The 13,930-nt window shown below is 44.0% G+C and overlaps 1 protein-coding gene across 1 annotated transcript in view; it reads right to left on the bottom strand.

Moving 5' to 3' along the window:
• The window catches only part of DLEC1 (DLEC1 cilia and flagella associated protein), a gene marked incomplete at its 5' end in the record, with an annotated part of 51,635 nt that extends 41,384 nt beyond the window's left edge, over window positions 1-10,251 (bottom strand). The window contains 3 exons of the mRNA XM_081072278.1: window positions 862-972; window positions 8,496-8,646; window positions 9,853-10,251. Of these exons, the coding sequence (XP_080928404.1) occupies window positions 862-972; window positions 8,496-8,646; window positions 9,853-10,251 (661 nt within the window). The remainder of the gene's footprint in view (window positions 1-861; window positions 973-8,495; window positions 8,647-9,852) is intronic.
• Window positions 10,252-13,930: the final 3,679 nt, after the last annotated feature.

The following is a 13,930-nucleotide window of genomic DNA, read 5'->3' as shown; positions in this document are numbered from 1 at the left end:
CTATCAGTGGAAGTCTTTCCTCATCAGCACCCTCAGTTCTCCAGATCCCAATCCTTGCACCCCAAATGCCTTCTCAGCTCCAAAGCCCCAGAGATCATCAAAGAGTCTTGCCAACTCGGACGGCCGGCGAGCTCATCTTCTGAGCCTGGTACCACAACCTCATCCTGATGTTTGGCCACAGGATCCACACCGTGACTTCTCCCCATTCACAAAGTCCCTCTCCCAAACATCTACCTCCCTGCTTAAGCCCACAACCCAGCTTCCCACCCCACTCATTCTCAAAAGATCTTACCTCCCGTATCACAGGAAACTGGTCCAATCTCTCTCTCTCTCTCTCTCTCTCTCTCTCTCGCTCTCTCTCTCTCTCTCTCTCTCTCACACACACACACACACACACGCACACAGAACACACATAACCCTTCCTGCCTTGCCTCCCTACCCAACCTTCCTTCCATACTCAAAGGGCAAAAAGTTGCTCTGGTCCTGTATGGGGTATGGGAAAACCCCTAGGGCCATGTTCTGACTCCATCTGGAATTTGCTCCCCTGCTTATGTAAGTCTTCAGACCCTCCCTCTCTCTTGGTTCATTCCAATACATTTCTACACATTTTCATATCTCTTGGTGTTGAGCAGCTGCCAAGAGCATCATATCCCACATTGAGGAGTTGAGACTTTTGTCTTGCAGGTGTTAGGAAGATAGTGAGGAAGTGGCATGCTCAGATTTGACCCTCCCAATATTTACTATTAAAATTAAAGAAAAGGGGGCGGGGAACCTATGAATAGGAAATGGCAGCAAAGGTGCATGCTACTAAAGAACTTCCCAGGAATGATATGCACGGCTCTGAGAGTACAGAAGCTTTACCTTTAGGTGCAGAGCAAAATGGCACTGTGCTGCTGTAGTAATCATCTGGGCAGATCAAGTGATGTTCCTGTAGTAACTCATTGTCCACAGGCCACCTGAAGACAGTGTTCACTACACAGAAGGGAATGAGGACAAAGGTGTTTCAAGCCAGACTGACGGTGAAGAGCCTACACCCAAGCTTTCTTCCTCCACTGAGCCTAAACCATCTACCAAAATTGTTTCTCAGAACCCCGGGGTTATTCTGAGATTTAAGAAACTAATCGGCAAATGTTTACCAGTCACTTAAAAGAGGCCAACCATTGGGCAAGACTGTGTTGCGGTATTATTTGAGCTAAAGTATTGTTACTCCGAGAGAGGTCTATGTCCAAACAGAATGAAGACACGTATGGTAGATTGAACAAATGGCCACAATTCTTCACCTGTCTCCATACCCACGCCCTTTGCCACGTGACTGCAATTCTGCTACTAGAGACAGAGCTCACATCTTTACCCTTGACTCTGGCCCTGTGATGTGCTTTGGCCGATGAGATGTGGGCAGGGATTTGAAATGTGCTTGTGCAGCAGAGTTTTTCCTCTTGTTCCTTTGCCATCATCATGAGAAGAGCTTTTCTGCCCCTGAGAAGAGTTCCTGCCCCTTCACCTTGGACCCTAGCATGAATCCACGTAGAGCAGACCTGAGCCTGACCTCAGCCCAACCTGCAGCCAGGAGCCAAGTTCAGCTGGACCCACAACTGGAAGTCGGCCCAATCAGCCAAACCTAGGTAGATCATGCAATCCCCAACTGACCCACAGACAAATGAGAGAAAAATCTCATTTCATAGAGAACTCAACAATTAATATTTATGGTTGATGAGCCCAGAAATAGTAGTAAAGACATATTATTTAGAGGTGTCCAGAACAATGAAAGCTAGAAACGGCCACCTTTAGCAAGTGGAGTGAGGTTGGGAGAGGAAAAGTGGAGGGTTTTTTCCAACAGACTTTATTTTTCGGAGCAGTTTTAGGTTCTCAGCAAAACTGAGCAGAAGGTACAGATTTCCCATAAACTCCCTAGTCCCATACAAACACAGCCTCCCCCATTATCAAACTCCCCCACCAGAGTGGGACATGTTACAATGATGATCTTACACTGACACGTTTCACATCCAGAGTTCACATTATGGTTCACTCTTGGTGGTGTACATTCTATGGGTTTGGACAAATTTATAATGACATGTATAGGTGGAGGTTTTTTATATTTCATTAGACGATTTTCTAAACTATTTGATTTTCTTAAACCATGTATATTAATACTTTGATAAAAATTAAAGAATAAATATGATGAATGGAAATTTTGGAAGTTTTCAAACTTTGTTGCCTGTTCCGTTAAGCAACATGGTGACTTAAAATGGCCTCTCCCTTTGGTGGGTCCTATAACCAAAGGTATAGGTGAGACAAGTGAAGAATACATGTTTCTCCCATTATATATGTTAATTTCAGAATTTTGAGATTTGGCCTAGTTACAGTGATAGTCAGGATTTGATCAATAAAACAGAAATTATACATATCATATATTAAAGGGTTTGAATTCAGGGGATTATGGAGTGGGAGAAAGCTGGGGAAGCCATCATTAACAACTTCGGCCAGCAGCACTGGGGCAGGGGTTTCTCAGGAATTTATCTGGAAGCTACTCATTCATCTGCCTGCTATTGCTTCTTGAGGATACTGGCCTCACCTTCCAAAACTCACCAAGGGCCTCTCATAAGTGACCTGTCCTGAAACCATCAGGGAAAGGTGCATTCTGGGAAATGTACCCCTTGGCCTCTCCTTTGCAATACAGAGACCTCAGCAGGGAGTGGCAGCAATGCCAAGTTGAGACAATCTAGCCCAGTTCCCAAGGACTTTGGTGATGGCCTATTTGAAATATTAAAGATAAAACTTTCATAAAAAGGGCAAAAGCCATGTGGGAAGAAGACACACCCTCTCTTCCGAAGCTACTCCACAGTCCTTCCCCAGGATGTGGGTGGGTAGATGGAGGCAGTTTGTTTATAGGATATTTGGAAAGTCTCTGTCCATGTCAGGCCTGAACTGTGTACTAGGTGAGCCTTGGAAAACCCTGCAGTGGCCTGTGGTCATCCGCCTCCACCTGGGAAGGGGGCCTTCCTGCGCTCACCCTATGCCGCTGAGTATGGCTTTGCAAGGAGTTGGCTCTTCCAGTCCCCAAAAGATAATGCAGAAAACTTATCAGTAAGGGGAGAGAATGAAAAGCACAAGATGTTCTGCAGAATTCTGGTCTTTCTGCCTCTGCCTGGGAAACATTTACGTATGTTTTCCACATCGTGACATTTGTATTAGCAAACAACGAAGGCTGTCTCTGCGCTTCGAGAAAGGTTTCAGAGGAATATCCTCACCATCAACCATCTAAGTTATGAAAGAGATTCTGGGGTCACCTTGCCTCACATCGAGAAGGGAGGGACCAAAGAGTGTCCAGGGAACTGGATTCAGGTCTCTACTTCTGCTACTTTTGAAATATTAGGTTGGTACACAAGTAATTGAGGTTTTTTCAATTATTTTTAATCTTTTAAACCACAATTACTTGTGCACCAACCTAATAAAAGAAACATTATCGTCAGAAGGCTGAGAAACCAGAGCAGATAATGTCTGATTATAACTTAATATTATCTTGAGTAAAAAATAAAATGAGGGTCACTGAAAAGAATCTCCTGCCTGGTGTTTTTTCTCACTTCTCAATGTTTTATTTCATTTTCATTAAAAACAAACAAACAAAAACCTAACCAATTATTTAATCTCTCCTGATCTCTAGCCAAAAGAATCCTACCAAAGACAAAGACAGTATGTGACTCCCAGGGCTAAAAGGATATCAGGCAATTAATATAATCACCTGAGAATCTGCTACCACGGTGGAGGGAGGGATTCTGACAGCTGCGTGACTCTGCTGTGGTGGAAAGAAAAACAGGAGGAGATGTGGAACCTGCGCTGAGTGTTTACTGTCTAATGGGAATGGAGCCTCTAAGATGGCAGGCCTGACACAGGATAGGACCTCATGCCCAGAGCCACACCCTAAGGGAAGTCATCTAAGCTCGTGTGACACTGTGCCTGGACAATGATCCTTGCTCTTCCTCCTGATAGAAGAGATGGGCTCTGACATCAGATACACTCAAATTCAAATCTGGGTCCCAGCCCTTCTGAGCTGTGGGAATTTAGGGCAGTTACTTGATCCTCTCTCTGAGTTTAGTGCCTGCATATATAAAATGGAGAGAAACCTACCTCCCAGAATCAATGCAAGGATTCAGTGGAATAATCTATGCAAAGCACCTCCTGCAGTTTCTGGTCCCTCGCAGGACCCCATAACGGTAATGCCTTTCTAAGCCACTGTATCTTCCACTTCTCCCTCCCTCTGGGCCACAGATACGCCGGGTCTCCCAACTGTAGAAGCACTGTCCCTTCTGCCTGCTGCACTGGAAAATGATGATTGTCAGGGAAGGAGAAGGATAGACCAAAATCTTTGGGGAAAATAAAAGAACAAGGGCTTCTTAGAGAAATGGCTGATTCCAGGTCTGGGGCAATAAATACACAAGATGAGCCTGGAACATCTGGACCATTCCAGAAAGTAAGGACGTTATCAAAGAAAATTGATGTTGCGTCAAAAGTGTTAGGAGTCAACTTGAAAAGCCTCCAATTTGCCGAAGATAGGAAATCAATAAGGATAACAAGTATAATTGTAGTTATGAAATCCGTAAGTTCATAATAATACTGAAAACAAACTACATAAACCTCATCAGTCACCTTTGAAAGATGCTAGGGAACCTGAAAGATGCTAGGAAACCAACTTATTATTTTAAAAACTGGCAAACAAGGGGAAAGAATTAATCCCGCCTATACCTTGGGGTAATCAAAGTAGTTGCCGGAAAGCTTTTATTTATAGAAGTATTCCAGTACTACTTACATTTCATTATAATTTACAACCCCCAATGAAATAATAGATCCAGGCAAAGGCTGCGAGCATCATGAAAAGAGAGACATCAAGATACCATGCACCTCCAGAAGAAAGCACACAGCACTATCTATGAGGTGGTCTTGCCCCTTCCCCACCCCACCCCTCCCCCAAAAAAGTTTGAACCTAAACTTCATCAAGTCTCTAGAACTAATTACTGAAATACAAGGATCATAAGAACAGATTAAACACCACGTGTTAACATCAGCAAAACGAGACTATGCACAAGTCTATAGGAAAAATAACTTGATTTCTTTAACAAGTAAATTTATTAAAGAAAGTATCACCATAGAAATGGATGATTGAAAAAAAAGTTTTCAGTGAATGCTGGTGGTGTGGTGCTGAGGCGTTGGTGAGGAGAAATTGGTGAAATTTAAGAATACCTTTCCACAAAATACTAACCAATTATAATTTAATTTAGAGAACTGAATGTGGAGAACCCCAGCAGACACCAACCTGACCAGGTGATTAAGGTTAACATCAACTGTGCCTCCCGATGTGCCAGAGTGAGGAGGGCACAACCTAATTTATATTGTGTTACTGCCAAGAATGAATCTGAGTCTGGTCAGGAGAAAACATTGAAACCCTTCTACAGAATGAAAGGCCTGTCAAGAACTTGTTAAGAGAGAGGATTCTGGGAAGATGCAGAGTAGGAAACACCAGAAATCTGTCTCTCCACCTGGACAACAACTGCATTCGCAGAATCAGTCTAATGGAACTATTTTGGAACTCTGGAATCAAGGCTTGTAACTTCCAGGGAAAGACATGGACAGCAAATTGTGCTTCACTTTAGCTCCTAGAACAGCAGCTTATACATCCCTCATCCCCAATTCCATAGCAGGCATCTGTGAAGATGTTTCTAGGGCAACCTGCACATAGTATGTGGGAACATGGGTGAACAAACAGGACCCTGTCCTCCAAAAATCGGGGGCCTGTGCTCTGCTGATGACTGCTCCTGATCACAGAGGAGTAGATATAGAGGCAGGAGCAATTATTGTCGCACCTCCCTTCATTGTTGCCAATTTCTCCTCCTCCAGCTGAAGTGACATCCTGGGAACTTTAAAGGCCAGTTCCTTAATCCCACCCATTCACCTTTCTCTTTTTCCTCTTATGGGAGCCAGATATTAAAGACTAGGACATTAGAAAACAACTGGATATATGTGGGGGAAATTAGAATTTGACAGCACATGCCCAAGGAAAAGCTCAGAAAAGACCTGAGAAAACCTTATGTGTACACCTCAGGCTGACCCTCAGACAGCCTACAATAATTAAAAAAAAAACCAAAAAAAACAAAAAAAAAACAAGAAGGAAATGTATAGATATAAACACATTAAAAAAACAACAAGAAATATCTCAAACCAATAATCTAGCCTTAGAACTTAAAGAACTAGAAAAAGAACAAATTAAACCCAAAGCTAGCAGAAGAAAGAAGGAAATAATGAAGATTAAAGTATAAACAAAGCAGAGAACAGAAAGATAATAGAGAAAAATCAATGAACCCAAGAATTGGTTCTTGGAAAAGATAAATAAAATGAACAAATCTTTAGCTAGATCAACTAAGAAAAAAGAGAAAAAACTCAAATGACTAAAATCAGAAATGAAAGCAGATACATCACTATTGATTCCAAAGAAATAAAAAAGGATTATAAATGAGTACTAGGAACATTTGTTTACCAACATATTGGATAACCTAGATAAAATGAACAAATTCCTCGAAACAGAAAATCTACCAAGACTAAATCATGAAGAAACAGAAAATCTGAAGTGACCTATAAGTAGTAAAGAGATTGACTCGGTAATCAAAAATCTCCCAAACATAACCCACAGAATGAGAGAAAATTGTAAATCATATATCTGACAAGGGATTAATAGCCAGAATAAATATAGAATTCCTACAACTCAATAAGAAAATAATGGATTAAAAAAATGGGCTTAAATAGACATTTCTCACAAATGGCCAATATGCACATGAAAAGCTGCTCAACATCACTAACCATCAGGGAAACGCAAATCAAAACTACAGTGAGATACCAGCTCACACCCGTCAGGATGGCTAGTATCAAAAACCCAGAAAATAACAGGTGTTGGCAAGAATGTGGAGAAATGGGAATTCTTGTGCACTGTTGGTGGGAATGTAAAAATGTACAGCCACTGTGAAAACAGTATGGTGGTTTCTCAAAAAATTAAAACTAGAACTACCATGTGATCCAGCAATTCTGCGTCAGAGTATATACCCAAAGGAATTGAAAGCAGGGTCTCAAAAAGATATTCATACACCCATGTTCATAGTAACATTACTCACAATGGCTAACACATGGAAGCGAAACAACCCAAGTGTCAATCAGTGGATGAATGGATATGTAAAATGTGGCATATACATACAATGGAATATTATTTAGCCTTAAAAAGAAAGGAAATTATAACATATGCTTCAACATGGATGAACCTCGAGGACATTATGCTAAGTGAAATAAGCCAGTTGCAAAAAGACAAATACTGCACGATTCCACTTATATGAGGTAATATGAGGTATTTATAGTAGTGAAAATCCTAGAGACAGAAAGTAGAACGGTGGTTGTCAGGGGCTGTGGTAGGGGAGAATGGCGAGTTATTGTTTAGTGTTTTCAATTTTACCAGATAAAAATAATTATGGAGATGAATGGTGGTGATGGCTATATGTTATAAAGTATTTAATACCACTGAGCTGTATGCTTAAGAATGGTTAAGATGGTAATTTTTATGTTATGCTCATTTTACCACAATAAAAAGAACTGGAAAAAAATCAAACTGTCAAGAACATGAGAGACAGGAAAAAAATCAAAGAATTGTTCCAAATGAAAAGTCTAAAAGAGACATGACAGTTTGTCGTGAGGGGCGGCCTGCGGGGGTCTTAGTTCCTGCTCCCCACATAAGAACGCAGGACATGGTGAGGCCAAAAAAGAACACCCACAGAGCCATAGGTAGGGGAGTCATACTACTATATTCTCGCTGGCGGCTGGGTTGGAGACACAGGAAGCAGGAGCCACACTATCCGCAACCCTGCATCCACTTGTCTCTGCCAAACAATCTCACTTGCTAGCAATCCACTTCTCTGCAATCGGTAATCCACATTCCGCCGCTTGCTAGCTTAGCCACTATCTTCTTGCTAGCCCCCATTTGCTGGTAGCGTAGTCAAGGCAGTTATATTAGTGGCCAATGGCTCAATGGTTACAGCTGACGGCCAACTAGCCACAGCTGATGGCCATCCAACCAAGTTGATGGCCATTTACGACCTGAGCCAACTACCTTTCTATGTGAGGCCGAGAGCCTGGAAACTGCTCTTTGGGGCTCTGTCCCCACACAGTTATATGCAACATGACTTCCTAGAGAGCCACTGTGGGCCAGCTGGTGAAATGTGAATGGGATCTGTGCATCAGAGCTTAACTTTGCACCAATACTGATTTCTTGGCTTGGAGGATTGTATGCTGGTTATGTTGGAGAATGTCCCTGTGGAGAGTGTTTTGTGGTCATGAAACATCATGTCTGTAACTTGCTCTCCAAATGTTCCGAGAGAGACTTGAGAGTGAGTAATGGAGCAAATACAGTAACATATTCACAGCTAGGGAATCAGGGTGAAGGGCACGCGAGAGTTCTTTATACATACCTGGAGACATCTTGATGAAGGGCTCCAGTATCTGTACTTTGGCCTGGTACATGGCCCGTTCTTTCTCCGCAAGGCTCCGTGCATTGGCCTGAATGAGATGTCTCTCCAACATTTCGAACTCATCCAGCCGCTGCTTATAGAGTTCCCGAATCTGGCAGGCAGATGATCAAATGCACAGAAATATGGTGAGATCACATAGCTTTACTCAACCTCGCTCCAGGATCAGGCCTTCCCGTGAAGCACAGAACAGTCAGTCACAGAGCTATGGAGACCATCTGGTCCAACCAAACATGTGGAAACTGAGAACCCCCCTCCCCCCCCACGAGGAAAATGGCCTAAAGATTTCATAAGCAACAGAGGCAAGCTGGAAACCCTGTCTCCTGACTTCACAGTAAAGAGAGCTGCCATTCGAAGTCTGAAATACCAAATACAAGTTAGCACACCATTGTGGTAGACAAAAGGCGGTGCCACCTGGGTTCCCCTTCAAAGAAGGACTTGGTACTGAGCTTTAGGGAGGTAGTGAGCACACAGCGTCTAGCTATGAGCCCTTCAGAGTTTACCTCAGCTGCTTGAAAGCACTCAGCTGAGCCTCTGTTAAAGGAGTCCTCAGCAACGTGGTCAGCAGTCAGACTCAGCAGAGAGGACTCAAGTCAGCTGCTTTCCTTATACAGATGAGGAATGAGAGTTGTGTTCCAGAGACTGGGCATGCTTCCTAAAATCTGGGCATGAACGCCTCCAGTAAGACTGTGGGTTTTAATACAAAGTCAGGCACCCCAAAGGGGGGCCAGTGACTTATCTCCAGCTACCTGCCCCAAGTCATTTTATTTATACATGCTATACAGGCATACCTCGCTTTATGGGGCTTCACAGAGTGTTTATTTTTACAAATTGAAAGGCAAGACCCTCCACTCCCCAAAAGATTACCACTCGCTTCATTGCATACTCCCTTTTTTTATGGTGGTCTGGAACGAAACCCGCAACATCTCCGAGGTATGCCTGTATATAATGTGTGCATGTATGTAAAGAAAAAAAGATGGGTGCTACAGAGATATGCCTTATGTGTGCAGTAGCTGTGTATCTGTATGTGTGTAGAGTGTCCTTCCACTTGAAGGTCGATACATTGAGGCAGCGACTTGGCTTTTATCCAGCTGCATCCCCAGTGTCTGGCACAGTGCCTGGCACCCGACAGGGGCTGACACCTGTCCAGCGGCTGAGCCGTGCAGGAGCCCGCCTTTCTGCGGGCGCGTCCTGGCCACCCGTACCCCAGCCCGGTCGCCCGCACTGTCCGCAGACACGACGCCCCCGCGCCCCGGGGGAGCACGCAGAGAAAGCGCCAGGGGCCGCCGGGCAGTGTTACCCGCTGCAGCTCGTCCACGAACCCCTCGTGGAACGCATCCTCGCTGCCGCGGGCCTTGATCAGACTCGCGCTCACGTCTTCGCCGATCACCTCGGCAGTGTACAGATTACGGAAGACGCTGGTGAGCAAGTGCGAGATGTCCTGGGTGCAAAGCGAGGTGGGGCGTGGACGCAGCAGGTGCGGCTCGGGCAACGGCGAGGCCCCAAGGGGCGAGAGGCGGGGGGGTCGAGTCCGGAAGGCGTAGGGGAAGGCGTCGGGGTAGGCGGGGGAGGACCGCCAGATGGGCTGGCTGGGGCCGTGAATCCGGTCCAGACGCGAGGGTGGCGTCCACGTGGCCCCGGAGAACGCACAGGACCCAGACTGGGCAGGCTGGCGGTCCCTCGCTCGTCCGGTCTCCATGGCAACTGAAAACGCCGCTAACTCCCGGCCACACTTCCGCTTCTGGCCCCGCCTTTTCCGTTTTGCCTCTCTCGTTTACCGTGTCGTCATCGCCAAAATATGGGCATCATGCGCATCACCTGTATTCGGGCGAGCTTAGTGCGAGGCACCAGTGGAGAAAGGGTTAATTGCACAGCCAGAGCAGTCTGATTGCAAAACTTGCTTCCCGACTACCTGTCTTCATCCATCCATTTTCTAATTTGTTAAGCAATCATTAATACGCTCATTTAATATTTATTGTATAAAGATTCTGTTTCAGGTCTGTGCTGGGAAAGGAAATAAGATGCTGCTTCTGCCCTCAGGGAGCTCACAGGCGTGTGTGTGTGTGTGTCTGTGTGTGTGTCTGTGTGTTAGAGGGAAGTTGGGGGGCAGGAAAACAATTGCAATTTAGTGGGTTAAGGCCAAGGCAGAGATAAATGTTGGCGGTTATGGAACCACAAAGGACAGGAACTTAATCAGTCTATAGAGTGAGCACAGTGGCTTTTTGGAAGAAGTGAAGACCAATCAGAGATTCAAAAGATGGAGCAGACTCCCATTAGTCATCAAGGAAGTGGAAATTAAAACCACAATTTGAAAGCGCTACATACTTAGTAGAATGTGAAATCAATACATCAACAAATTCATAAAAACAAATCAACCAACCAACCAAACGCTGGTGAAGATGTGTAGCGAATTCTCACATATTGCCATGGGAATACAAACTACTTCAGTAGTTCTGGAAAACAGTTTGGCAGTTTCTAATAAAGTTACACATACAAACGAAATGAAAACTTATAGACACACAAAACCCTGTACACAAATGTTGAGACAGTTTTATTCATACTCTCCAAAAACTGGAAAAACCCAAATGTCCTATCCACTGGTGAAAGGATACATAAATTTTGGTACATCCATATAACAGAATACTCTCAATAATAAAGAGGAAATAGACTATTGATACAACAGCATAGATGAATTATCAAATGTGTTATGCCAGGTAACAGAAACCATTCTCAATAGGCTATATATACATACTGAATGATTCTATTTATAGGATATTCTTGAAAATGCAAAATAGAAAACAGTTCAGTGGTTGCCAAGAGCTGATGATAAGAACTAGTGTTGGCTCCAAAGGAGCATGAAGAAAGTTCTTGGGGTGATGGAACTGTTCCCTATCTTGATTGTGGTGGTGGTTACAAAACGGTATGGATTTGTCAAACCTCACGGGATTGTACACTATAAAGGGTGAATTTTACTGTATATAAATTATACTTAAATTTGTTAAGTGAAAAAACAAAAAACAAAACAAAAAACGAGTAGGAGTAAGCCAGGAGAGGAGAAAGGGCACTCCCTGCACGAGGACCCATTGTGCAAAAGCTGGGAGAGAGCAAAGGAAATGAAAACAGGTCAGGAATGGCAATGATTGGAGATAGATCTAAAAGGGAAGAATTGAAAAAACTTGCTGATAGATAATGGGAATGAGGAGAAGAGGGGTCAAGGATGATTCCTAAGTATCATGTGTGTGCAAACAGGTGAGTACTTGTATTATCCACTGAGATGTTTGGAAAGAGGACTGCTCTTGGCCAGGTCTGAAGTTTGACATCACATGCATTGCTCACAAGTGACACAACTAGACACCTTTTATTCCTGAGGTGAATCTGTGTGCCTTACAGCCTGAAACCCACTTCCTGAGATGAGCCCCAGGATGCTTGCCCACAGACCTAGCCCACTTCCGCTTCTCTTCGTTGGGCCTAGTTCCCTCCTTTGTCCTTGCAAGTAATTTTCTGTCCTCAGCACTGGCAAGGAAGCTCTGGACTGTGTACTTGAGAGAACCCTACTCTGGTGTTCCTCCAGTCACACCCTTCTCTACGGAGACTACAAGGCCAAGATAACAGGCTCCATGCCTCCCATCCAAGTACCTGCAACCCCCAAATTATTTGCCCAAACATCCTGACAGGCCTGCACAGGCCTCTTCTCTAAGGCCTTCCCCTCTATGCTAACCAGTATGTGCACTAAGGGGCAGCTTTGGTAGAGGGAGCCTGGGCAAGTGGGCTGGTTTGTCCAATTGTCTACGAGCATGCAAGGTGCCCAATAGTGCAGATGGATCTGTGGGGGGAAGAGAAGTGGACCAGTCTGGGGGCCCTCCATTGGTCTAATATTCGGAGTGGGCCTGCCCAAAGTGGGTGATCCTGCTAGGAGCAGTTTTACTTGTGGAGGCTCCCTAGCCCCCTTCCCTGTCTTAGGAAAGAACAGGACAATGGATTCTTGCCATCACTTTTGGCCTCTACAACCTGTCTCCAAACAACCTGAGTAGGTCACAGGAAGTCTGACCCAGCCTAGGAGACATCTCCCATTTTTCTGACCCCTCCTATTCTCTGGTTTCAATCCCATCTGCTCTGTCCAGGCCGAGGTCTCCAGCAATCCTCCAATTCCTCCAATGGCAACGGCCACTCCTCTGTCCTCATCTTCCTGGACGTTTCAGCAGTATCTACTGTTGCCCATTCCCTTTTAATGATGCACTCTCTTCCCTTGCTTTCCCCTTTCTTCTGTGCTTCCCGTCTCCACCCTTTCTCCCTTTTCTACGGAGATACTCTCTGTCGGATAAGCTGGATTCAACCCTGATTCCACCATACCCAGCATTCAATTTCTTTGCGCTTTGACTAAGCAGATAAATGAATGGTTCAAACCCTGCACCAGTAACAAAGGGTTCGGGCCATCTTTGAACCACTTGCCAGCCCTCTCCACTATGAGAAATTCGTCAGCACAAAGGGAATTTCTTGAGCTGCCTTCTTCATTTTATTACCTGTTCTGCTGATCAGAATTTTTGTTTGTTTATCTCTGGGTTCCCACACACATTTTTTGATCTTTAAACGTTTTTACTTTTAAATTTCAAGTTATACATCATCACGGTGAAAAAACAATCAAATAGTATATAAAAAATAAGTGTCTTGCTCTCAGTCCCTTTCCTCGGATTCTTTCTGTATCCTTCCAGCCATTTTTCTGCCTGTACAAACACCAATATCTATAGTTAAAAAAATTGTTTAAAGCACAAGTAACATTACATTGTATTACACATTACACACACACACACACACACACACACACACATATTCCAGCCATTTGTTTTCTTTCACTTATGTTCTACAGCAACTCACAGAGGACTGTTTGGGTTTGTTTTTTTACACAGATGCCAGGGATCCACTGTATGGAAATATAAGTTATTTAACCAGATCTCTGATAATGAACTTTACCTTTTACAGTGTTTCTGTATATAATATATAGATAATATAGAATTAGATAATAATATCCTAGAATTAGAATTTCTTGGCTAAAGGGCATGTACATTTTAATATCTGAAATATTACCAAATTGTCCTCCAGAAAGATTATCCCAGAGAAGATTCCCACTATGTTTATGTGAGGGCTTATGGACATTTTAAACACGCTGTGAACCATATCCCAAGTTTTATCCCTAGCCCACATCTCCCTCCAAGACTCCAGACTGTACATCCATCTCGAACTTGACATCTTACCTTGGATGTTTAGTTACCTTAAACTTAACGTGTCCAAAATAGAGCACATGCTCCTCTTCAGCCTTCCCCATTTCAATGTGACAACTCCCTCCTTCCAGCAGCCCAGGCCAAAGCTTGGAGTCATCCTCG

Source organism: Rhinolophus hipposideros (assembly GCF_964194185.1).
Source record: "Rhinolophus hipposideros genome assembly, chromosome: 14".
NCBI classification, from domain to species: domain Eukaryota; kingdom Metazoa; phylum Chordata; class Mammalia; order Chiroptera; family Rhinolophidae; genus Rhinolophus; species Rhinolophus hipposideros.
This window is presented reverse-complemented; position numbering and strand designations above follow the sequence as displayed.